Source organism: Brienomyrus brachyistius, chromosome 6 (genome assembly GCF_023856365.1).
Source record: "Brienomyrus brachyistius isolate T26 chromosome 6, BBRACH_0.4, whole genome shotgun sequence".
Lineage (NCBI taxonomy): Eukaryota > Metazoa > Chordata > Actinopteri > Osteoglossiformes > Mormyridae > Brienomyrus > Brienomyrus brachyistius.
Genome location: NC_064538.1, coordinates 30,823,637 through 30,842,597, shown reverse-complemented (window position 1 = coordinate 30,842,597; position 18,961 = coordinate 30,823,637). Strand labels below are relative to the sequence as shown.

The 18,961-nt window shown below is 48.4% G+C and overlaps 1 protein-coding gene across 1 annotated transcript in view; it reads left to right on the top strand.

The window, feature by feature from the left end:
* zzef1 (zinc finger, ZZ-type with EF hand domain 1) overlaps positions 1-15,156 on the top strand; it is a 34,827-nt gene extending 19,671 nt beyond the window's left edge. Inside the window, exons 42-54 of the mRNA XM_049018113.1 lie at positions 11-143; positions 221-420; positions 924-1,238; positions 1,363-1,463; positions 1,600-1,735; positions 2,249-2,608; positions 2,898-3,041; positions 3,143-3,311; positions 5,135-5,233; positions 5,736-5,901; positions 6,573-6,723; positions 12,313-12,384; positions 13,230-15,156. Of these exons, the coding sequence (XP_048874070.1) occupies positions 11-143; positions 221-420; positions 924-1,238; positions 1,363-1,463; positions 1,600-1,735; positions 2,249-2,608; positions 2,898-3,041; positions 3,143-3,311; positions 5,135-5,233; positions 5,736-5,901; positions 6,573-6,723; positions 12,313-12,384; positions 13,230-13,310 (2,127 nt within the window). The 3' untranslated portion in view covers positions 13,311-15,156. The remainder of the gene's footprint in view (positions 1-10; positions 144-220; positions 421-923; positions 1,239-1,362; positions 1,464-1,599; positions 1,736-2,248; positions 2,609-2,897; positions 3,042-3,142; positions 3,312-5,134; positions 5,234-5,735; positions 5,902-6,572; positions 6,724-12,312; positions 12,385-13,229) is intronic.
* Positions 15,157-18,961: the final 3,805 nt, after the last annotated feature.

The following is an 18,961-nucleotide window of genomic DNA, read 5'->3' as shown; positions in this document are numbered from 1 at the left end:
GTCCCTCCAGGTGCTGTGCATGGGCTCCCACTCCACCTTCATGGACAACGCCAACGAGCAGCATGCCGTCATCCTGCTGAAGCACTTCACCGAAAAGAACCGCGCCGCTGTGGTGGACGTTAGGACCCGCAAGAGGAGGACTGGTGAGTCTCGCTTGGCTGGGGGTAGGGGATGTGTTGCCCCTCTCCTGGCCCTCACACATGTCCCTGTCCCCCCTCAGTGAAGGACTACCAGCTGGTCCAGCCCCCTGATAGTCAGAGCGCTCCTGTGGGGCCTGTCCCCCTCGCCCGTTACTTGGAGCACTTCACGGCCATTTGCAGTCAGCTCCTGCAGAACGAATTGGAAGGCAGCGCTCCGGATGCTGTGGAGGCCACCTGGGTGCTGTCCCTGGGCCTCAAGGGGCTTTACACCAGCCTGAAGGTCAGCTCTGCATTTTCTTCCACATTTTGCACCATTTAGACCACAAGTTCCCAGCCAGTATTCCACCAGATCAGAGTGCTGAGGGTTTGGGGAATGAGTTGGTTAATTTCTGAAAAGAACCTATAAACAATATATATTCAAGTCATACCTCTTTTTCATGATCAACCACCTACTGGCCTCCTACCCATTCACAGATTTTACCTCCAGCGTGCACCCCTCCCCTCCGTCACCTAATTTGTGGTTGGTGTTTGGTTGATGGTCTCTCTGTGGCATGTCAACCATAGTGGTAATGTTCCAAATTCTCTTTTGCAAGTTGGTTAATCACGGCAAGAATTTAAGTCAGGTTGGTCTATATTTTCCTCTGTTGAGGTTATCTGTATTTTGATGGCTCGACGCGTTCACATGGGTATCTCCGGGATCACAGTGACTCAGTAGTAGGCTAAGGAGGATAGATGGGAGTGTTTATCAGTGCATGAGTCTGGAAGGCTTTTCTGCCCCTGCAGAGACATGGCGTGGAGATGGGCCAGGCTGCTATCCAGCAGTCAGGCCTGGTCCAGCTGCTGGTCAGGAAGTGCAGCAAAGGCACCGGCTTCAGCAAAATGTGGCTCCTGCGAGACCTAGAGATCCTCTCCATCATGCTGTACTCCTCCAAGAAGGAGATCAGCTGCATGGCTGAGGTCACCGATTCGGAGCCTTATGATCGCAAGCCAGAAAAAGAGCATGACTCGGATCATTCCAGCTGCTGTGCCGACGACCCAGACCCCAACAAGCCCGACCCACTTGAGGGCCTCGATGAGGAGACCAAGATCTGCTTCCAGGTGCGACCTGTCATTGAGCTGGCCTCCCTGGGCTTGGATCCTTCCGGGTCACCTGTAACTAGCTGGGGGATGCTGTCTGAGTCCTAAGGAGTGTTTCCATTGTTCTGCTTTTATTTTGTGACAGATTACGCATGATGCTTTTAATGCCCCGCTGCATATCTTGCGTGCCATGTATGAGCTGCAAATGAAAAGAACAGACTCCTTCTTCTTGGAGGTTCAGAAGAGGTAGGTGGGAAAATGAACTGTGCAAGTCATGTCTACCATGTCTAATCCTTGAACGCAAGATTACCATGTGATTGGCAACTGTGCCTTCTTAGTTTGCCACCCCACCCCCTCTAACTAAAGAGATCCCTTCCCCCAGGTTCGACGGTGACGTGATAAAGACGGATGAGACCATCTGTGCGCTGGCGCAGAAGTGGCAGCCGTCCAAGCGCCCACGGACGGAGGAGCGCAGTGCCAAGGCAGTGGACACAGATATGATCGTCGTGCCGTGTGTGGTACGTGTCTCTCACAGACCCCGGCTTCCCCATTAGCGTGTCTCACATGGGGTTACACAAGCAGCATGGCAACAGGAGTAGTGTTCATGGGGGGAGGCCTGCTGGATCCAGTCCCAGGAAGGGACCTACTCTGGGTATTTTCCCAGGTCTGCTCAGATTTATGAAAGGTTGAAATGTCCATCTCAGTATTGAAAACAGAATGACATGACGGTTGGTGACCATGACGATGATGATGGGATGTTAAGTAATGGTGAATGTAATGCTGGTGGTGACTGTGGTGGTGGTGGTGGTGGTGGTGGTGGTGACGATAATGGCAACCATGATAGTGGTGGTTGTGCCCAGGATGGTGATGATAGTGACCATAGTGGTAGGGATAATGGTGATGATGATGGCAACAGGTAGCACAAAAAATAATACGCATGGTTAGTGGCTGTAGGTGTCCCATAAACAACACATAAGTAACTAACGTCCTGCTTCTCCCTCCCTCTCTCGCCCCCTTGCCCGCATGTCCAGTCTAAACCAGGCCGCTGCGAGAGAGCCACGGAGGAGACCAACCTGGTGACGCAGAAGCTCATCACCAACACGGAAGGCGAGCTGCAGCGGAGCTACGCCAAGCAGCGGCGCACCAAGAGCTCAGCACTGCTGCGCAAGGAGTTGGATGCACGCAGCAACCGGGCCGTGCGCCAGTTCCTCTTCAAGGTGAACGAGGCCGTGGCCATCCTGTACGCCCGGCATACGCTAGGCCTGCTGCTGTCGGAATGGCCCGCTGGTGTGCCTGTCAGCGAAGATGTACTGCAGCTCAGTGGCGCCTCCCACATGGTCTACATCTTGGACATGCTTATGCAGTTGGAGGAGAAGCAGCTATGGGAGAAGGTGGGGCTCAGCAGACGGCGTGTTTGGGAGAGAGGGATGCAGGTTTGGTGTGTGTGTGTTTATGTGGACTGGGAGGATCGATCTAGCTTTGTGTGTGTGTGTGTGTGTGTGTGTGTGTGTGTGTGTGTGTGTGTGTGTGTGTGTGTGTGTGTGTGTGTGTGTGTGTGTGTGTGTGTGTGTGTGTGTGTGTGTGTGTGTGTGTGTGTGTGTGTGTGTGTGTGACTTGGGTCGGTCTAGCTTTTGGAAAGGGGGTATGAGACACTCTGTCAATCTAGCCCTCTGTCCCCAGATCCTGCAGAATGTTGTGAAGGGCTGCAGCGAGGACATGTTGGGCAGCCTGTCCCTCACCGCCTGCCAGTTCATGGAGGAGCCAGGGATGGCGGTGCAGGTGCGGGAGTCCAAGCACCCCTACGACAACGACACCAACTTTGAGGTACGCAGGGCCGGGCTGAAGCAGAGACGGATAGCTAGGCTACCCTGCAGTCTGCTCCTCCATGATGATGTGTTGGGTAAGACCTCTTTTTCCAAAACCAGGACAGAGTCCACATCCCTGGCGCCATATATCTGTGCATCAAGTTCGATTCGCGTTGCCACACAGAGGAAGGCTGTGACGAGCTGCTGATGGCTAGCAGTTCTGACTTTGTGCAAGATCTCCACAACTTCAGCGGCTCGCCTCAAAAGTGGACTGACTTCGAGATCCCGGGTGAGCTCGCAGAACTGGCAAATTGTCTGTCCTCCTTAGATAGGTCACCCTTTCTCTGCTGTCATAGTACTTCCCATAAGGGTACCTTTAAATGCTAGTATTTTAATGGGCTCTTTGCACATCAGCTTCTACGTTCATGAAAATGCAGTTGGCTCGTTATCGGTCGGTGAAAAATAGCATTGGTTTATACATGCTGTTTATATGATCATGATGGCAACAGGTAGCACAAAAAATAATACACATGGTTAGTGGCTGTAGGTGTCCCATAAACAACACATAAGTAACGAACGTCCTGCTTCTCCCTCCCTCTCTCGCCCCCTTGCCCACATGTCCAGTCTACATGTTCTTTGCACATCAGCTTCTACGTTCATGAAAATGCAGTTGGCTCGTTATCGGTCAGTGAAAAATAGCATTGGTTTATACATGCTGTTTACAGGATCTGCCCAAATTTATGATCAACGTTGCCTTTGTAAATCCTTCTCCAAAGCACCAATAAGTAAATTAGAGAATGGCTTTAAGATACATGCCTTGTCTAGCATCCACAGATACGAAGGGGAGTCTTTATTCTTTCAACTTTCTGGTCGGAGTTGGCTATAGCATATGCTAATAAACATTACTCCCGGACTGAGATAGTGTATGCATGTGCCAATGAGGTGTCTATGAACATCCCTAGTCATTTTAGCTGAGAATATCTAACTTAATATGTTCTGTATGTGCTTAAGTACATATTGCGTTAATCTACGTTTGTATCAGACAGAATTATGGCAACAGGAGTGGTTGCTATACAGGCTTTTTGCTTCAGATTCATGAAGAAGCATGACAAACCTCATAGTGTAAAAGTTGGGGAGTACTGGTAATTTCGTGAGTTTGAGTTCAACTGTTCTAAAAGGTTCCATTTCAAGCTTTTCAATGTTCAGATTTGTGTTGCATGTGCAAAATATGGCCACGTCCCATTTGGCCTCATTGCCTTGGTTGTTGCATGTATTTCATGATGCGTTCAAATGTGGTCGTGTTTACTGTGTTCACAAGATGAGCCCATTTGTATGGAGTGAATATTCAAACTATTTTAAATAAATTTCTGCACAAATGATTACATTGTAAAATGTTGCAGTAAAGAAATATGAAATGTGCCTTAATAAATAAATATATTGTAAAATATATTAAATGTTAGCATAATGATGTTGAGAACAAAATTCTTCCTCTTTAAATTTTTTATTGCTAGTTTTGTTTATGTATATATTTGTTTGAGTGATGCTGCACGTGGGTGTGGTGGTTAGTGGTGTTGCCTCACACCTCTGGGACCTGAGGGTGTGGTGGATAGCACTGTCACCTCACACTTCTTGGGACCTGGGTCCAAGTCTCTGCCAGGGTTCCATATGTGTAGAGTCTGTTTCCGTGTTGTCGTGCGGCTTCTGCCGGCCACTCCGGTTTCCCTCCACAGTCCAAAAACATGCTGCGCTTAATTGGATTTCCAGAATTGGCCATAGGCATGTGTGGAAACTTAACTCGATTATATTTTGAAGACGCTGAGCACTTGGGAAACAACAGTGTTTGTGGTATCGTTTTTCTAGCTTCTGAAACACAAGTTTATCCTTTTGTGTACTTGTAGTTCCTCAAAGAGGAAGCAAATGAGACGTGTTTCACTCTTGTGGATATGACATCGCTGTTTTATGTGCAAAGTGCCCATTCGTTTCCTTAACTTGATTACGGAATCCCTCACAAATGTTGGTGTTTTTTAAGGTTGTGTGGACGAGTCCTGAGCAGATTTCTGTGACTTGCTGAGGATAAAATAAACGGCTTGTCTGTTTCTGCTGTTCCCACAGGTGACACACTCTACTATAGGTTCATATCTGACATGAGCAACACCGAGTGGGGATACAAGTTCACCGTCACCGGAGGCCATCGAGGCAGATTTCAGACAGGTATATTATGGTGTTTCATGTCGTTTGTGCTGTAGGCTTTGAGACGGTATTTCAGCTCTGTAATACTCAATATGCAAACAGGATTTCGCTGCTCCTTTTCTTGGACATTTTAAGGTTTTCTATAATTTTGCTTCATGCCACTGATTTCATTCACCCACTTTTCTTCATGGTACTTTTCTCTAGACTGAAAGCCAGTTGCTAATGTTTGCTCTTAGCAGCTGCTTCTGAAGCCGCTTCAGACCTGCCATGAGCTTTAATCTCTTTGCATGCTGCTAAAGCTAAAATCGTTAATGATGTCTTGGCTGTTTTAATAGAAGCTACAGGTTATGCTGCCATGTGCCAAATGATAAGCTTTTTCCTTCTCAAATTCGAAATCCGTTGTTCCCAGGAAAAGGAATAAAATCTTTACCATCTTAAGTCTCAAACGGGGATCAGTAAGGATGGGCAAACTGGAATTGGAAACTGGGCTCTTGGATCAGTTAAGGTTGTATGCCATTCACAGGTTTCGAGATTCTGAAGCAGATATTAGCTGATGAACAGGTCTATAGCCACCTGCCCTTGACCGACATCTGGGAGTGGCAGGTAGGCGTGGCCTGCAGGCAGACGGGGAGCCAGCGTCTGAAGGCCATCCACCTGCTGCTGCGCATGCTGCATTGCCCTTCCCAGCGGTGAGGCACCTCCGTGTAACTCCTGCATCTTACTTTACGAAATGCTCTGCTGTCACATGCAGGGGGTCTTAACTGGGTCTCTGATGGGACGTCTGTACCACCGGATGGTCTTCAGAGTCATAACTATAATATAACTATAATTTTTTTTCCCATTTATATGTAAATTCACATCGATCTGTGGAAATTTTGAAAACCCATTTTTACAGTAGTAGCTTTTGCCGTCGGGTGTATTCAGCCAGCCGGACCCACTACATTATATTTACATTTAAGTTATTTAGCAGAAGCTTTTATCCAAAATGATATACAGGTTTGAGAAAGCAGGGTCAAATAGTCGCTGGAGAGCAACCGGGGTTAAGGGCCTTAGACCCGCTAGGTCCGGTTCTCATAAAAGATGAATCCAGAAGCTGAGTTAGTGTTAACTAGGCTTCTTATTCTGTGCTCTGTTCCTATTTGGCCACTGTGAATTGGAAAGGAGCAGACTGTCAGTATGCAAGATGGCCACCTTCCATAGTATTATTGTGAAGGATGTATCCGACACGCCTAACCCTTTACATTCATGGCATTTGGGGAGAGGTTTTCATTGCCTCTGAGGTCTAGCAACCTGTTTGTTTTTGAATTGGACTGTGAACTCAGAATCTGACTGACCGCTACCTGTACCGTGTTCTTGCCAGGGGCCTCGAGCTCACCCTCCTCCGACCCCTGTGGCGCCTGTTCTGCACCATGGAGACTGGCCTGGGCCAGGACCCTACCAATGTCACCGTGCTGCTGCCGCTGCACCGAGCCCTCACAGAGCTCTTCTTTGTGGCTGAGGCCCGGGCCATGGTGAGTAGGACACAGTGGGGGGTGGCAGGGGGGGGCTGGGGCTACGGCTACCTCAGTTCTCAGTAGACTGCAGGATGCTGCTTTCTTGAGCCCCATTCAGGTCTTAGAAGGACAACGATTGGGGGTCCGGGTGCCACTTGGCCATGTTGTTCCTGCAAGAGAGATTCTGGTTCAGATAATTAGCTCTTGCTGTGTTTTCCAGCCTCAGACAAGGTATGTTTTTAAAAAGGTTGTTAAGCATCATCAGCAGGGGCCTGATGACTGCAAATTACTTCATAGTGTTCATCTGTTAAGGCTAACAGCAGAGCTGAGCCCTTTCTATATAAAACATGAACAGCTGTAAAGTGGCAAACATCTACCAACTTATTACAAACAAACAAACAACAAACAAATTTATTTTTATATAGCGCATTATCACAACATTACATTGTCTCAAAGCGCTTTACAGCATCCTCACCCAAAGCCCCCAGTGAGTAAGCCATAGGCGACAGTGGCAAGGAAACTCCCTAGAAGGGAGAAACCTTGGGAGGGACCAGACTCAAAGGGGGAGCCCATCCTCCAGGGGCCGGCAGGGATAGTCAAATAGAGAGATGGTTAAGTGCCAGAGATGGGCCAAGTCACATTGTCCCAATCATAAGATTTGGGAAATAACTGGAGAGCAAGGAAGATGACAAGCCAGTGCCGATGCCGAGTCTTCTTCCAGTCGCCAGGCAACCAGAGGTAAGGCAGCGGGTCATACATGAAAGATCAGAACGGCGAGCTGGATGCAGGGACGTCACTGGTGGTGGCGACGTCACATGTGGCCGGGTGTGCTGGATAGCTTGATAGATTGAGGTCTCCAGGCATCACCCCCCAGGAGGAGTAGGGGAAATAAAATGTACAATTAGGCAAAGTAGAGGAGGCTATTGGCAGTGCTAAAAGCTAGGTGAGTGCAATATGAAGTGCAATGTGCAAGCTCCGGCAGATATGGCTATGGCAGCATCAGTAGGAGGGAGAGGCAAGTGGGAATGCAGGCATGGGGAGTCCCTGAAATGTCAGCACTCCAGTTCCACAAGAGATTGCGAAGCTAGAGTGACAGCACTGACAGTCCAGTTTATCCAAAGCCAATGGCACCGATCCCCACCCAGCTCTACACCTCACACTACAGGTCTGACTGGGAGTGAAGAGTTAGCTAGGGCTAGAACTAGTGTCCCTATACGCTAAACTAAACAGGTGTGTTTTTAGTCTGGACTTGAATATTGAGAGTGAACCTGAAACCTGCACATCCGGTGGAAGACCATTCCACAGCTGAGGAGCTCTGTAGGAGAAAGCTCTGCAGCCTGCCGTAGCTCTTTCTACCCTAGGCACTAACAGATATCCCATGGCTTGAGAGCGAAGCAAGCGTGGAGGGTTGTATGTGGTCAGCAGATCACTAAGGTATTCTGGTGCACTAAGATCACTAAGGTATTACCCTCCCCCTTTTTAAATCTGAGTTCCCCTCTCCTCCACCTCACAAAGGTCAGCACTAAATCATTGTAAGAATGGTCCCTCCATTCTTGGGGATCCCCAGATGTTCCTTATCCAGCCAGGACATTTAATTCTTCTAGTGTGTCCCAGGTCATCAACGGGACCTCTTTGCAGTGCCATTAGTTCTCTTGGGTGCCAACCAGCTGGCATCCTTCACTAAGGACAGATTCTTCTCCCCCGCTTTAAAGGAGCAGTCCTCTCTTTTTATGGGAGAGCACAATGGCCTTGACTTCAGGGAGGATGATTTGTATCCCTGTCATTTCACATTCATCGATCCAGTGGCCACAGGTCCTGGTCAAATGAAGCCAAGAGAACACCATTTGCAGTTAGCAGGAATGTCATGTCTGGCCCTCTGTACCAGATGTACTTCCAGTTACTGCAGCACCTTGATATCATGTCGATGAAGATGACAAACGGGATTGGAGAATAGACTGTCCCTTGGCGAGGCCAACACCCTCTGTAAACAACAACTTGTGCCAAGAATGTAGACACAATCCTTACTGCATTCGTACCAGGACAGAATAACACATAATAGCAGCCTGGTAGCTTGTATTCCTGCAGCCCCTTCTGCAGAATGTGGCAGGGAACACGACCATATGCCTACTGTGTTGGCACATTCCCATGAACCCCCAACTGAGCAAGAAAGTTGATTCTCTGTTTAACCACCAGACTAGAATCTACATTTTTTTTTCTCATTTTAATTTTGGTTCAGCAGTCCCTCCTGATGATTATAATCCCCCTATAGCTGCCGGTCACCCTCTCATCCCATTTTTTTAATAGTAGGGACCCCTGTTTGTGAATCCAGAAATGCTCTACCTGCCTCCCAATAACACATCCAGTGCTTTCAACATTTCATGGCTGATTTTATTTACCACTGCAGCCTTTCCACCATGAAGACCTCTGACCACCATAGTGACTCAGCTGCAGTGATAGACTCTGATTCACCAGGAGCTTCCAACAAAGGCCATATCCACTGGGTTAAAGAATTCTTCAACGTGTTCTTTCCCCTACTTGACAATATTCCTAGAGTCCTTTGCAGTTCTGTACTCATGCTATACATTTCCTGAGCAGTGTTCCAACTCCCCTTCTTGAGACATTCAGCAGTCGGCCGAAACATCTTTGGGGCTGCCAGAAAATCACTTCCCATAGCCCTTTAGCCTCCTCTCATGTCAGAGCTTTCGCCTCTGTGACTTCCTTTTCTGCAGCTCTTTTAGCCTGCTACCTAACACCTAAATCAGAAGACCCCCTTGAAACCATTGCCCTGCAGTCTTCCATCACTATTTGTGTCTACCTTTGGGTGTGTAAGTTGTTGCCGTCACAGAGACTCAATGATTTCAGGGTGTATCTCATTACAGCCACTTCAGTACACCAGTTTTCAAGAGTGATAAGTTGAATTCAGCTTTAGCCGTACATTCCTAGCAGACCCTGGGTCTTCCTGGCCATCTAGCCTCCTTCTCATAAGCTGAATCCAACTCGCCCATAAGTAGCAATCAGTTGATAAATTTGCCCCTCTCCTCACTTTGGGCACCAAGTAGAAATGACACAACTACAAAATCAATGTTAGAGCATCCTAGGCTATGTCAATTTCGCAGTGGACTTGTGCGTGTCCTAGTGTTTGAACATTATGTTCATTATGGACATTCTATGACTTTTACAGAAGCCCAATAACAATTCCGCATCAATTCAATTTGTCCCAGAGGCTGTGATTCTCGATCACACCTCTCCAAGTATCTGCATATGAGTCTTCCCATAAGATCATGTAAGATGTTTACATTTGAGTTCCTCACCTATTTTTTCCAAAAAGGCTTCCTCAAGCTGCCGTTTGGTGCATAAACACAAACGGTAGTTTTTTTCCACTCTGCAAACTCTGCCGCATAGAAGCCACCCTCTCATTCACTGGGGGACAAACTCCAGCTGTGTCAGCCTGGGACTTATGAGTATTCCCTCATCTTTTGTCATGGGGGAACTCCTGAGTGGGAGAGACTCATCCCCAGTTCTGAGCTCTGCTTCCTTGCTTGCCCCTGAAATGGCACTGCACTGACCCTGGTCATTCTTAGTGGTGAACCCACAAGATGAAAAATGAACAGATGCTATTGAAGGATTTTTTTCTTCTGCCCAAGTGTCCATTTTCTCTGAACTTTAAACTGCAGTATTTCACATGTCCTTTTGTCTTATTGCAAAGTCTGCAGCCTGATGTGTGGCTCATTTGCATATCTAATGCATTTGAAGGGTTTCGGGATGGTACAGGGCTGTTTACATTTTCAGAATGCAGCCTTGCTAGCGTCGGCGTCTTGTCAACGTTTTTACACTGACTGCGGTTGGATCCCTAGCCCCACCTGTTCTTTCTGTTCCTTGGGTCTTGGAGCTACCCATCTGTAAGTAGGCTCATCAGTATTTCAGGATGCAAGCAACAGGCCACACTCCCCCACACGGTGCACCTTTTTAATGAATGAAGAGGGGAAGGCTTGTTTTGTGTGTTTGCTCATGCAAGAGGGGTTGAAGTAGATTCCATCCACTTCGGTCCTGCTGAATTCCATGACACCACCCACTCGCCACGCTACCTGTGCGATTCTTCTATTATATACTGAGACACTGCAGAAACTGATTTGCAGCTCAGGTTTAGTGAAGCTGACAGATATGTGGGTTCTGTTAGTTTGCGTGGTGTGAATATGGCCCCACAGTGAGCAGCAGGGGGCAGTATGCATCCTCCGCTGGGTGACAACTGCTGCTGTCGAAGGAACTGGCTCCACGCCTGCATTTAATTTTTTTTTCTTTTGTAACACCGAGGACAGGCATGTCTACAGTCAGAGGCATCTTAGATGCCAGTATGATTCAGCAGGATCAATGAGTGACGGGGGCTAGTGCATCGGAAGTGGGTACGACACCTCTCTGAGTCCTTTCTGATTATACAGTGCTGTCATTGTTAAAGTTTTTATTGAACTGCATTTCAGAGATCCCCATCCATCTTGTGAATCACTCTGACAAGTTGCCTGAAAACCGCATAAATGTGCTTTGGGTTATTTGTGTGTACTCACCTATCGGACACTAGCATCGCATTGCCCCTTCCCCCATGCACAGCTTGATGGAGCTTGCTGGTGAAAATATAACCCCATAGTGAAAACTCTAACCCGTTGGCAAATCAGCTTAGTTTCAGTTTTATGCTTTTGTCAACCTTGTATTCATGATGCGGTGGCCTCGTCTTATTTGATGTCGGTTTTTGCTGAGGAGTTGCATCTTTTTGTACTGTTTTGTGGCAGTGTGCTGAGCCAGATGCCACTCCGGACCATCTTGGGGGTCTGGTGTGCTAGGGCGGCTGCATGGCACGTGTCCTCGTCGCGAACCATTTTGAGTTTTTTTTTTTTTTTTTTCTCTTTTTTTTTTCCACTCTCTGTGCAGCAGACTTTCCCAGTGATAGTTCAGCACCGGATGTGGTTTCTCACTTCTAGTGTGAAATTTCAGAGCAGTCAGCTTGACTGTTACTCTTTGAACTGCCTGCAGGACTATGTCATGTGTAATGATGGCTGTTTTTTGTTGTAAATTGACTAAAAACAAAACTGGAGGTGGAGCCATTTTGAAACAGCGAATCACTGAGGTGTACTTGTTCCTGCCCTGCTCTGCCAAAACCGATAGCTGGCCGTTAATTTTTTTTTTCATCGTATACTGTCTACAATTTTTTTGACGTTATTGAAAAGGGTATACTTCAGTATTTTTCATGCATTTGTATGACTTCTCTTGTTAGATTACTTTGGCTTCACACTTGTTGAATGAAAACAGCAGCTTGGCTATGGACTAGCTGCACCCTGTTAGCCATGTCATCCCAGTGTTTAATCCCCATAGGCTAATTTCACGCTGTCGCTGTGCTTCTCTCTCACTGGCTTCTCTGTGCCCAGTCCCACTTCCAGAATGGTCCTGGTAACTCTGCTTGTCCTATTTCTTTGCCCCTCTGTGCACTGTCTCTCTCCCCTACTGTCACTGGCAGCTGTAAGGTGCGGGACTCTGCAGTCCCAGACAAATTCGTCTTTGGTCCTTTGCTGTCAGTAAATGTTCAAGAAGCAAGCCTGACTTACCCCTCCTGCCTTCCAGGAGCAGGGGGTCCTCCAGGAGTACCTACTGGCCTTGACAACCAGCGAGCAACTTCTGAATCACACGGCACAGGTGAGGGTCCCGTGCAAAGTGGCAGCGAGCAGCAGAGCATGCTGGGAACTGTTGCTTTCCCCCTGAGCTGAGCTGGTGGGACGCACGCGCAGAGCCGTACCTGAGGAGCCCGTCCTGTTGTTTTATTTCTTTGTGATGATATCGTGACTCCGCTGGTTTTCTATCCATTTCCCCATTACAGGCTGAGTTTGAACCAATTTGTTTGAATGAATTTAATTTCCATTCTTGTTTATTGTAGCTGCAGTTCTTCAGCAAGGAAGCTTATCTTCTTGGGGAAAAAAAGTTGGGATTAAATGCTCTAAATGAACATTTTCCAGATGAATCTCTGTGTTTGTTTAAATGGAGATGAGGGTTTGTTTTTGACCTGGCCTGCTGCAGTGCCGCCTTCAAGGTCCCAGCACAGAGTGAAGTGAGGAGATTCTGGTGACACTTGGGCCTGATGTTTTAACAAAGTGCTCGGTTACTCTCATGTGGTTCATGCACTTTGCTTCAGTAGAGATGGAAGCTTCTGGAAGCTTTGTGCTTTCAGCTACAGTACAGATCTGTCGTAATGTGACTGAGTCTCTTACTCTGCAATGAATCACGCTGCACTCTGACAAGCCGGGCTCCCTGTAACCCCCCCCCCCCCCCCCCCCCATGATTTTTTTTCCATGTGTGGGCTGCATTTGGGACTAATGCGCCTGTAATTTTATCTCATCACCATGCATGGTGGAGTCGTGGGTGGAGGGGTTCAACTCCTGCATCTGACCGCACTGCGCTAAGAGGATGCCTGGAGAGAGGCGAGGCCTGTACTGGTAGCTCCGCCCCCTCACTTTCTGTCCCTCTCTGTCTCTCTCTCCCATCAGGCCTTGAAGAATGTCGCTGCTATTAGCCTGGCCATCAACTACCCGAATAAATCAACCAAGCTACTGGATGTGTCCCCGTGAGTCTGAGAGAGGGTGTCCTCATCTGAAAGAGGCTGGGATTCAGGAAACAGTGGGGATCGGAACGGCAGCCTCGACTCCTGAATGTCTTCCAGTGACTGCAGTCTCATGAGAATGAGGAGGCTATTCCGTGTGGGGCAGGCTGAGGACGCACTGCCGTTCACGGCGGGTTTGAGGGGGGATGCCGGCTGGCCTGCTAATACTTCAGTTTGCCTTCAGTACATGGGAATGCAGTAACACCACACTTGTATGCCACTTTGACGTATAAAAAAATAGATGCACGGGGCTGAATAATCGATCATCACGGAAGGAGGTCACCTTGCCTCCCCCCTCACAGAGAACACAGCAGCCCAGCCTAAAAATACAGCAGCCCGTGGGGGGGGGCATTATTCACAGGCGCGAGTGTCCTGGTCTTCAGCTGAGACGTAATAGCATCCTATTCGAATGACCCTTCCAAAAATGCATGACTGTTAACCCCATGATGCGGCTACCGCCCCCAACCCCCCCCCCCCCCCCCCCCCCAAAGCTTTTTTCAGGATCCTGCACGGAAAAGGAGCAATAATGCAATCGTTGATGATGGGATGTTCTTTCCTTTTCTTTCTGGTCGGGGGTAGGGGTTTGGTTCCGGATGTTTCACCCGGACACTTTAGTCTCCGCTCCAAGGCCCAGGTGCAACTCGCGGGGCAGCTTGTCCTCCAGCCTTAACTGCCAGGCAACATGATGCCGACAGGCAGCACTCTTACATTCCCACCGGGCACCACGCTGGCTGCTGGTCCCTGCTGGCGCGTGAAGCTTTACCTGAGGCTTCCTCAGCATGGGATCCTTCATGAAACGAGACGCTTCCTTGGAACGGGAGAGAAACTCGAGAATAATCATAATTTTACACCCCTCCTTCCGAACCGCCAGGCCCCCTCATCCCATATGCACATCTCTGCCGCTCGTCGAGGTTTTTGGGAGCGAATCTTATTAGCTTTTAAGTTTCCCAGATCTTTATATTTTATTTTGTACATTTACTTTTATGTCCCCCGCTCCCCCTAGCCTGGGCTTCCCGTCCTTCTGTTGTGCAATGGCTACCCCTGGCTTGATCATGTCCCCTAATAATCATGAGGATTCCTGCAGGGATATGTGGTTCTGCTTTGGTTTTGTAGCATGGCAGAGCGGTGTATACCAAAGAAAAAAAAAAAGACTGAATACTGTCACAGCATTCAGGGCCGGAAACATGTCGCTGACGAGGTCCTTGTTGGACGACTGGCACCTTTATTTTTGGGGGTGTGTAAACTCAACAGACTCCTGTCTCGGTGGGTCTTCGGCTGATGAGTGCCCATTGGGGGCACTGACCGCCTGGCGCCAGCCCCTGACTATGCCACCGATGGAGGCCCTGCTCTTCCCTGCAGTTTTTTATGGGCTGCTAGCGGAGTGACCTGGGTGGACCCTGGCCGTCCTCAACATCGCCTGTTTAAAATGTGCCTATGGTTTAGCGCAAAAAAATTTAATTTTCATATTGTAAAGGGTTTTTCTTTAATCATATTTTTTAAAAAAAAGTATTTAATTTTTGGCTTTTGTATCTTTATTTGTAAGCCGAATTAAATCTGTTTGGGGTTTTGTTTTACTTTGAGTTTGGCTGCGTTTGACTGTGTATATCTGTGAATAACGTTAAATGCAAATGGAAATAAAGTTTCAAGGGGAAGATGTTTTGATTTTCCTGCGGAAGCAGTGCTGACTAGTTTCTCGATCCTCCCCATCAATCTGAACGTATCCTACAGCAGAAAGAGACTGATCCCTTTGATTGGACTTGTGATAAGTTTTTTTTTGTTTTTTTATTAAAATGCACTTTTAATGCATAAACCCATGCATGTGTTTTGTTCGGTTTATTACTTGATGTATGCAACTTTAAAAATGTGACACACACACTCATACTAGTAATACCATCCATCCGTCTCGCATACCTACTGGAAAGACAGGCCTCAGGCCAAAGCACACAATGGGCTAGACAGATTAATGCAGTTTTATATTTATTTACATTTATCAGACGCTGTTTATATTTTATATGCCTTGCACGGAGACCCAACAGTGAGATTACTCTGCTGACCCTGGGCTTTGAACCAGTGACCTTCCAATCGCAGGCATATTGTGCTATATGACTGATCCATATGCTAAAATATTAAAATATGTTCAAAAATAAGTAATCTACAGCAGCATTGTCATAACTGTCACCCAGATGGTAACATTAGGAATGAGCCTAGGTGTGGGAGGGCCACTTGGGCAGGCTTGTGTGCAGCTTCATATTTACCATGTTGTGGCAACCAAATGTCCTCTCAGTGTGATAAAAAAATATGGGGGCGTTTTTATAATCCCCAATTTTATAAAATTCAGTAAATGCAATAAAAAATACTGGTTACTCATGGCTGAGAGAACTGGGTTGAGGTTGGGATTGTTATAGTCAGGATTAGGGTTATGCCCATAGAAATAACAGGAACATATGAAATGTGTATGTGCTCAGAGATCCTCAATCAACCGCTTTGTTACGGAGTAGGGGTGCCTTCAGTCTCCCCAGTAACCTGCATTTCAGCATAATTCCATGTTCTGCCCCATCAGCATCCACCCCTCCTCCCCAGCTCGGCCTTGCGGCTCCCTACATCTTGATCGCAGCGAAACCCTCATTTATACAGGTGAACCCGGACACAAACAGCCACGACCCACCTGCTGGCCAAATAATATGAACCTAATGCAAATATTTGTTTCTTCTCTGTTAGCGCCGATTCCCTCCCCACCCGGGAATGTAAACCTCTGAAAATGCGGCCTGGCTTTGCATAGCAATTTGTCAGGCTTTGAAGTTAATCTCAGGCCCATGGTTAATAGGCAGGCTTCCACACCGCTGCTTACATGTCTGCTTTCTGATCTGTGTATAGTGGCTATGGCTCTTAAAGCAGTAAGGTACCAACATGGCTGGGGGAATGAGGGCCAGCGGCCATCACAGCTCTCCTCTGTCATAAACGTGCTCAGACCGTTGGCTCCTGAGCCCTTGTCAGAGTTGCCCGCCCCCCCCCCCCCCCCCCATCTGAGTCGTAATATTTCCAAATCTTCATCCTGTACTGCTTGCTCTGCTTTATGTATTTTAGCAGGTGGCTGGTATCGGCAGGTGGGTTTGTGCTGTGTGCAGTGACACCATCAGCGAATGACACATCATTCCAACTCTCCATTTAGTAAGCCTGTCCCCCTCCATGTGCGTCTGGCAGGAAGTGAAGATCTCGGTTTTTTCGCTGATCTCACTAACGGCTTTTTTCCGAGAGCAAAGCTGCTCATTTGTATTGCTGGTGCTGCTCTGCCCTCTGTGCCGCGGAGAGTGAGCCAGTATCCCGGACGCGGTGAGGACTAAATCTGTAAAAACTCCATTATCCTAGCCAAGCCTGTCTCCTGTCTGCCATTGGCCGAGGCGGACGACACAGAGCCCGTGAAAATGGGGCAAGATCATCTCTGGGTCAGCTCCTGGACTGAAAATTACTCTGATGGTGTGAGATGCACTTTACCCATCAAGCTAATCACACATCATATAAACAATCCCATCACTCAAGGGGTAAAAGAACAACCCATCATGTTCAAAGCTCCAAAAATGGGCTGTGCAGTGCCAGGGAGTCCAGTCTGTTCCCGGTTTAGAATTCCGCACCTAAGTCCATTGGTCATTGATTGCTGGTGGCATTTCTATGGGTGTCTGATCCTGTGTGTGGATCTGTCTGCTGCTCTCTCCAGTGCCTTTGGGCCCATGCATTGGGTCATGTACATGTGCCTTCCTGGGTTTTTAGCACCTCTCAGCAACGGGCTCTAACAGCAGGCCTTCTCCTGGTCTCACGTGAGTCTACTTTTTGGCATGAAGTTGTCTGACAATCTCCAACACCTCCAACCTTGAAAGAAAGGGAAAGGGGGACACCTCTGCCCTACAAAGCACCTCTATGGATCAGAGACTTTATCCTGGGTCACAGTGACATGACAATAGCTAATAAACGAGCTCCAAAGCCCCATCTGACTGATGACACGATTCCTGCGTTGGTGCAGGCTGACTGGCTGTTTTTTTTTGTATTTCTAGAAACAAAAAAATTTGGAGCAACGTGGTTTAGGAGGAAATATGGTTTTTCTGTTCCTGTAACACGGAATTGGATACAAACATAGAGGCGTGAATATGGAGGGAAGAGCACAGGAGCCTTTGGACAAACAGTCAAGTGTGATCACTCTGCCACTTTGGTAAGCATATCTGCAATCCTGGGGGGGGGGTGCTGCATGGAGGGCCATATGAGTTGCAGTTTATGGTTGGATGGCAGGATATGTTTCTGAGGGTCATCGAGGCGCCCTTAGCTCCTGGTTCCCTAGACCAGCTGGAGTTCCAGATCGGGCCACGTGGCAGGTGCTGGTAGAGTGCTGCTGCTGGCTGGAGGAGCCGCACCCTCTGACATCAGCACCTGGCCGGCTGGCACTGCCTCTTGTTTTTTTTCTATCCCTACTCAGATGGGATTACTGGGAATTCCTGTTAGGCTGGGGGAGAGGAGGAGGGGTACTCCTTACAGTGTTTACCCAGCAATCCACGCTCAAAAAACAAGCTAAGCCCAAGTGACCTGGCTGTAAGCAAACGCTGCACCAGCCTCCAGAGCAGACGTGTTTACCGACTCCAGCGAGTGCCGTCACCATTCCCAGAAAGCAGCAGTCTTCCTGCCGATCGGGAGAGGCTCCAAGCCCCATCTGAAACCTCGCCTCGCCCCTGCCGACATCTGCTGTGTGAGAACTCACATCTCCATTCTTCAGCATCCTTCCCACGTCAATGCATTTTGTTCCCGTCCGAGCCTCGATTCACGGCAAGAGGTCACCTGACCCTAGGGGGCCCTCAGAGTTCAGAGTTGTCCCATGGGCAAGTGCTGCTGACAGTTGTGTTAGTGTGTCAGAGCAGGATGGATTCTGGGAAATATGGTCTGTATTTAAAAGATAGATGTAGGGATGAAGGTGTGACATACATCAGGACAACCTTCCATCATCTTCCTCCGTGGGGCTTTGCTCACGCTGAATCGGAGTGCAGATCAACGCACCAGCATCTGCTCCACACTCTAGCGTGACTTCCAGCCCACTGGAGTACGCCTTAGAAACAAACAATCTTCCAAGTGAGGAAAACCACCCCCCAGCCCCCCCGCTGTCCCGCTCAAGCTGGGCTTGTTGCATATTCATGTCTGTGATTCACCATAATGCGGGGGAGCACTGAGTGGAGGGGGGATGTGCCATTTGTCGTTAGGCTGCCTTCGCGAACAGCCACCCCGCAGGTCACTGACCCCCCTGCATCACCCTTGCTAGAGCCCATTACACACTCTGCCATCACCACCTGCAGGCTCTGCTTTCCAAGATTCCGTATTCCCTGTTGGAATCATAAAGGTTTGTGGAAGGGAATTTGCCACCCCCAGTCCTAATCCTAACCCTAACTCTCTGCTGTGCATCCATGGCCCCCCACCTAACAAGGTAGAAATACATCACAATCCATGTTCGAGGGACCCTGAGTCCACCCAGGTGCCCACAGTGCTGTGTTCAGCTCACCGGCTGGTACGTGTGCGTGGGGGATCGGGGGGATGGGGGGGGGGGGGCATGGATGCACCCTGACTCATCGCTGTGTAATCGCAGCTCTG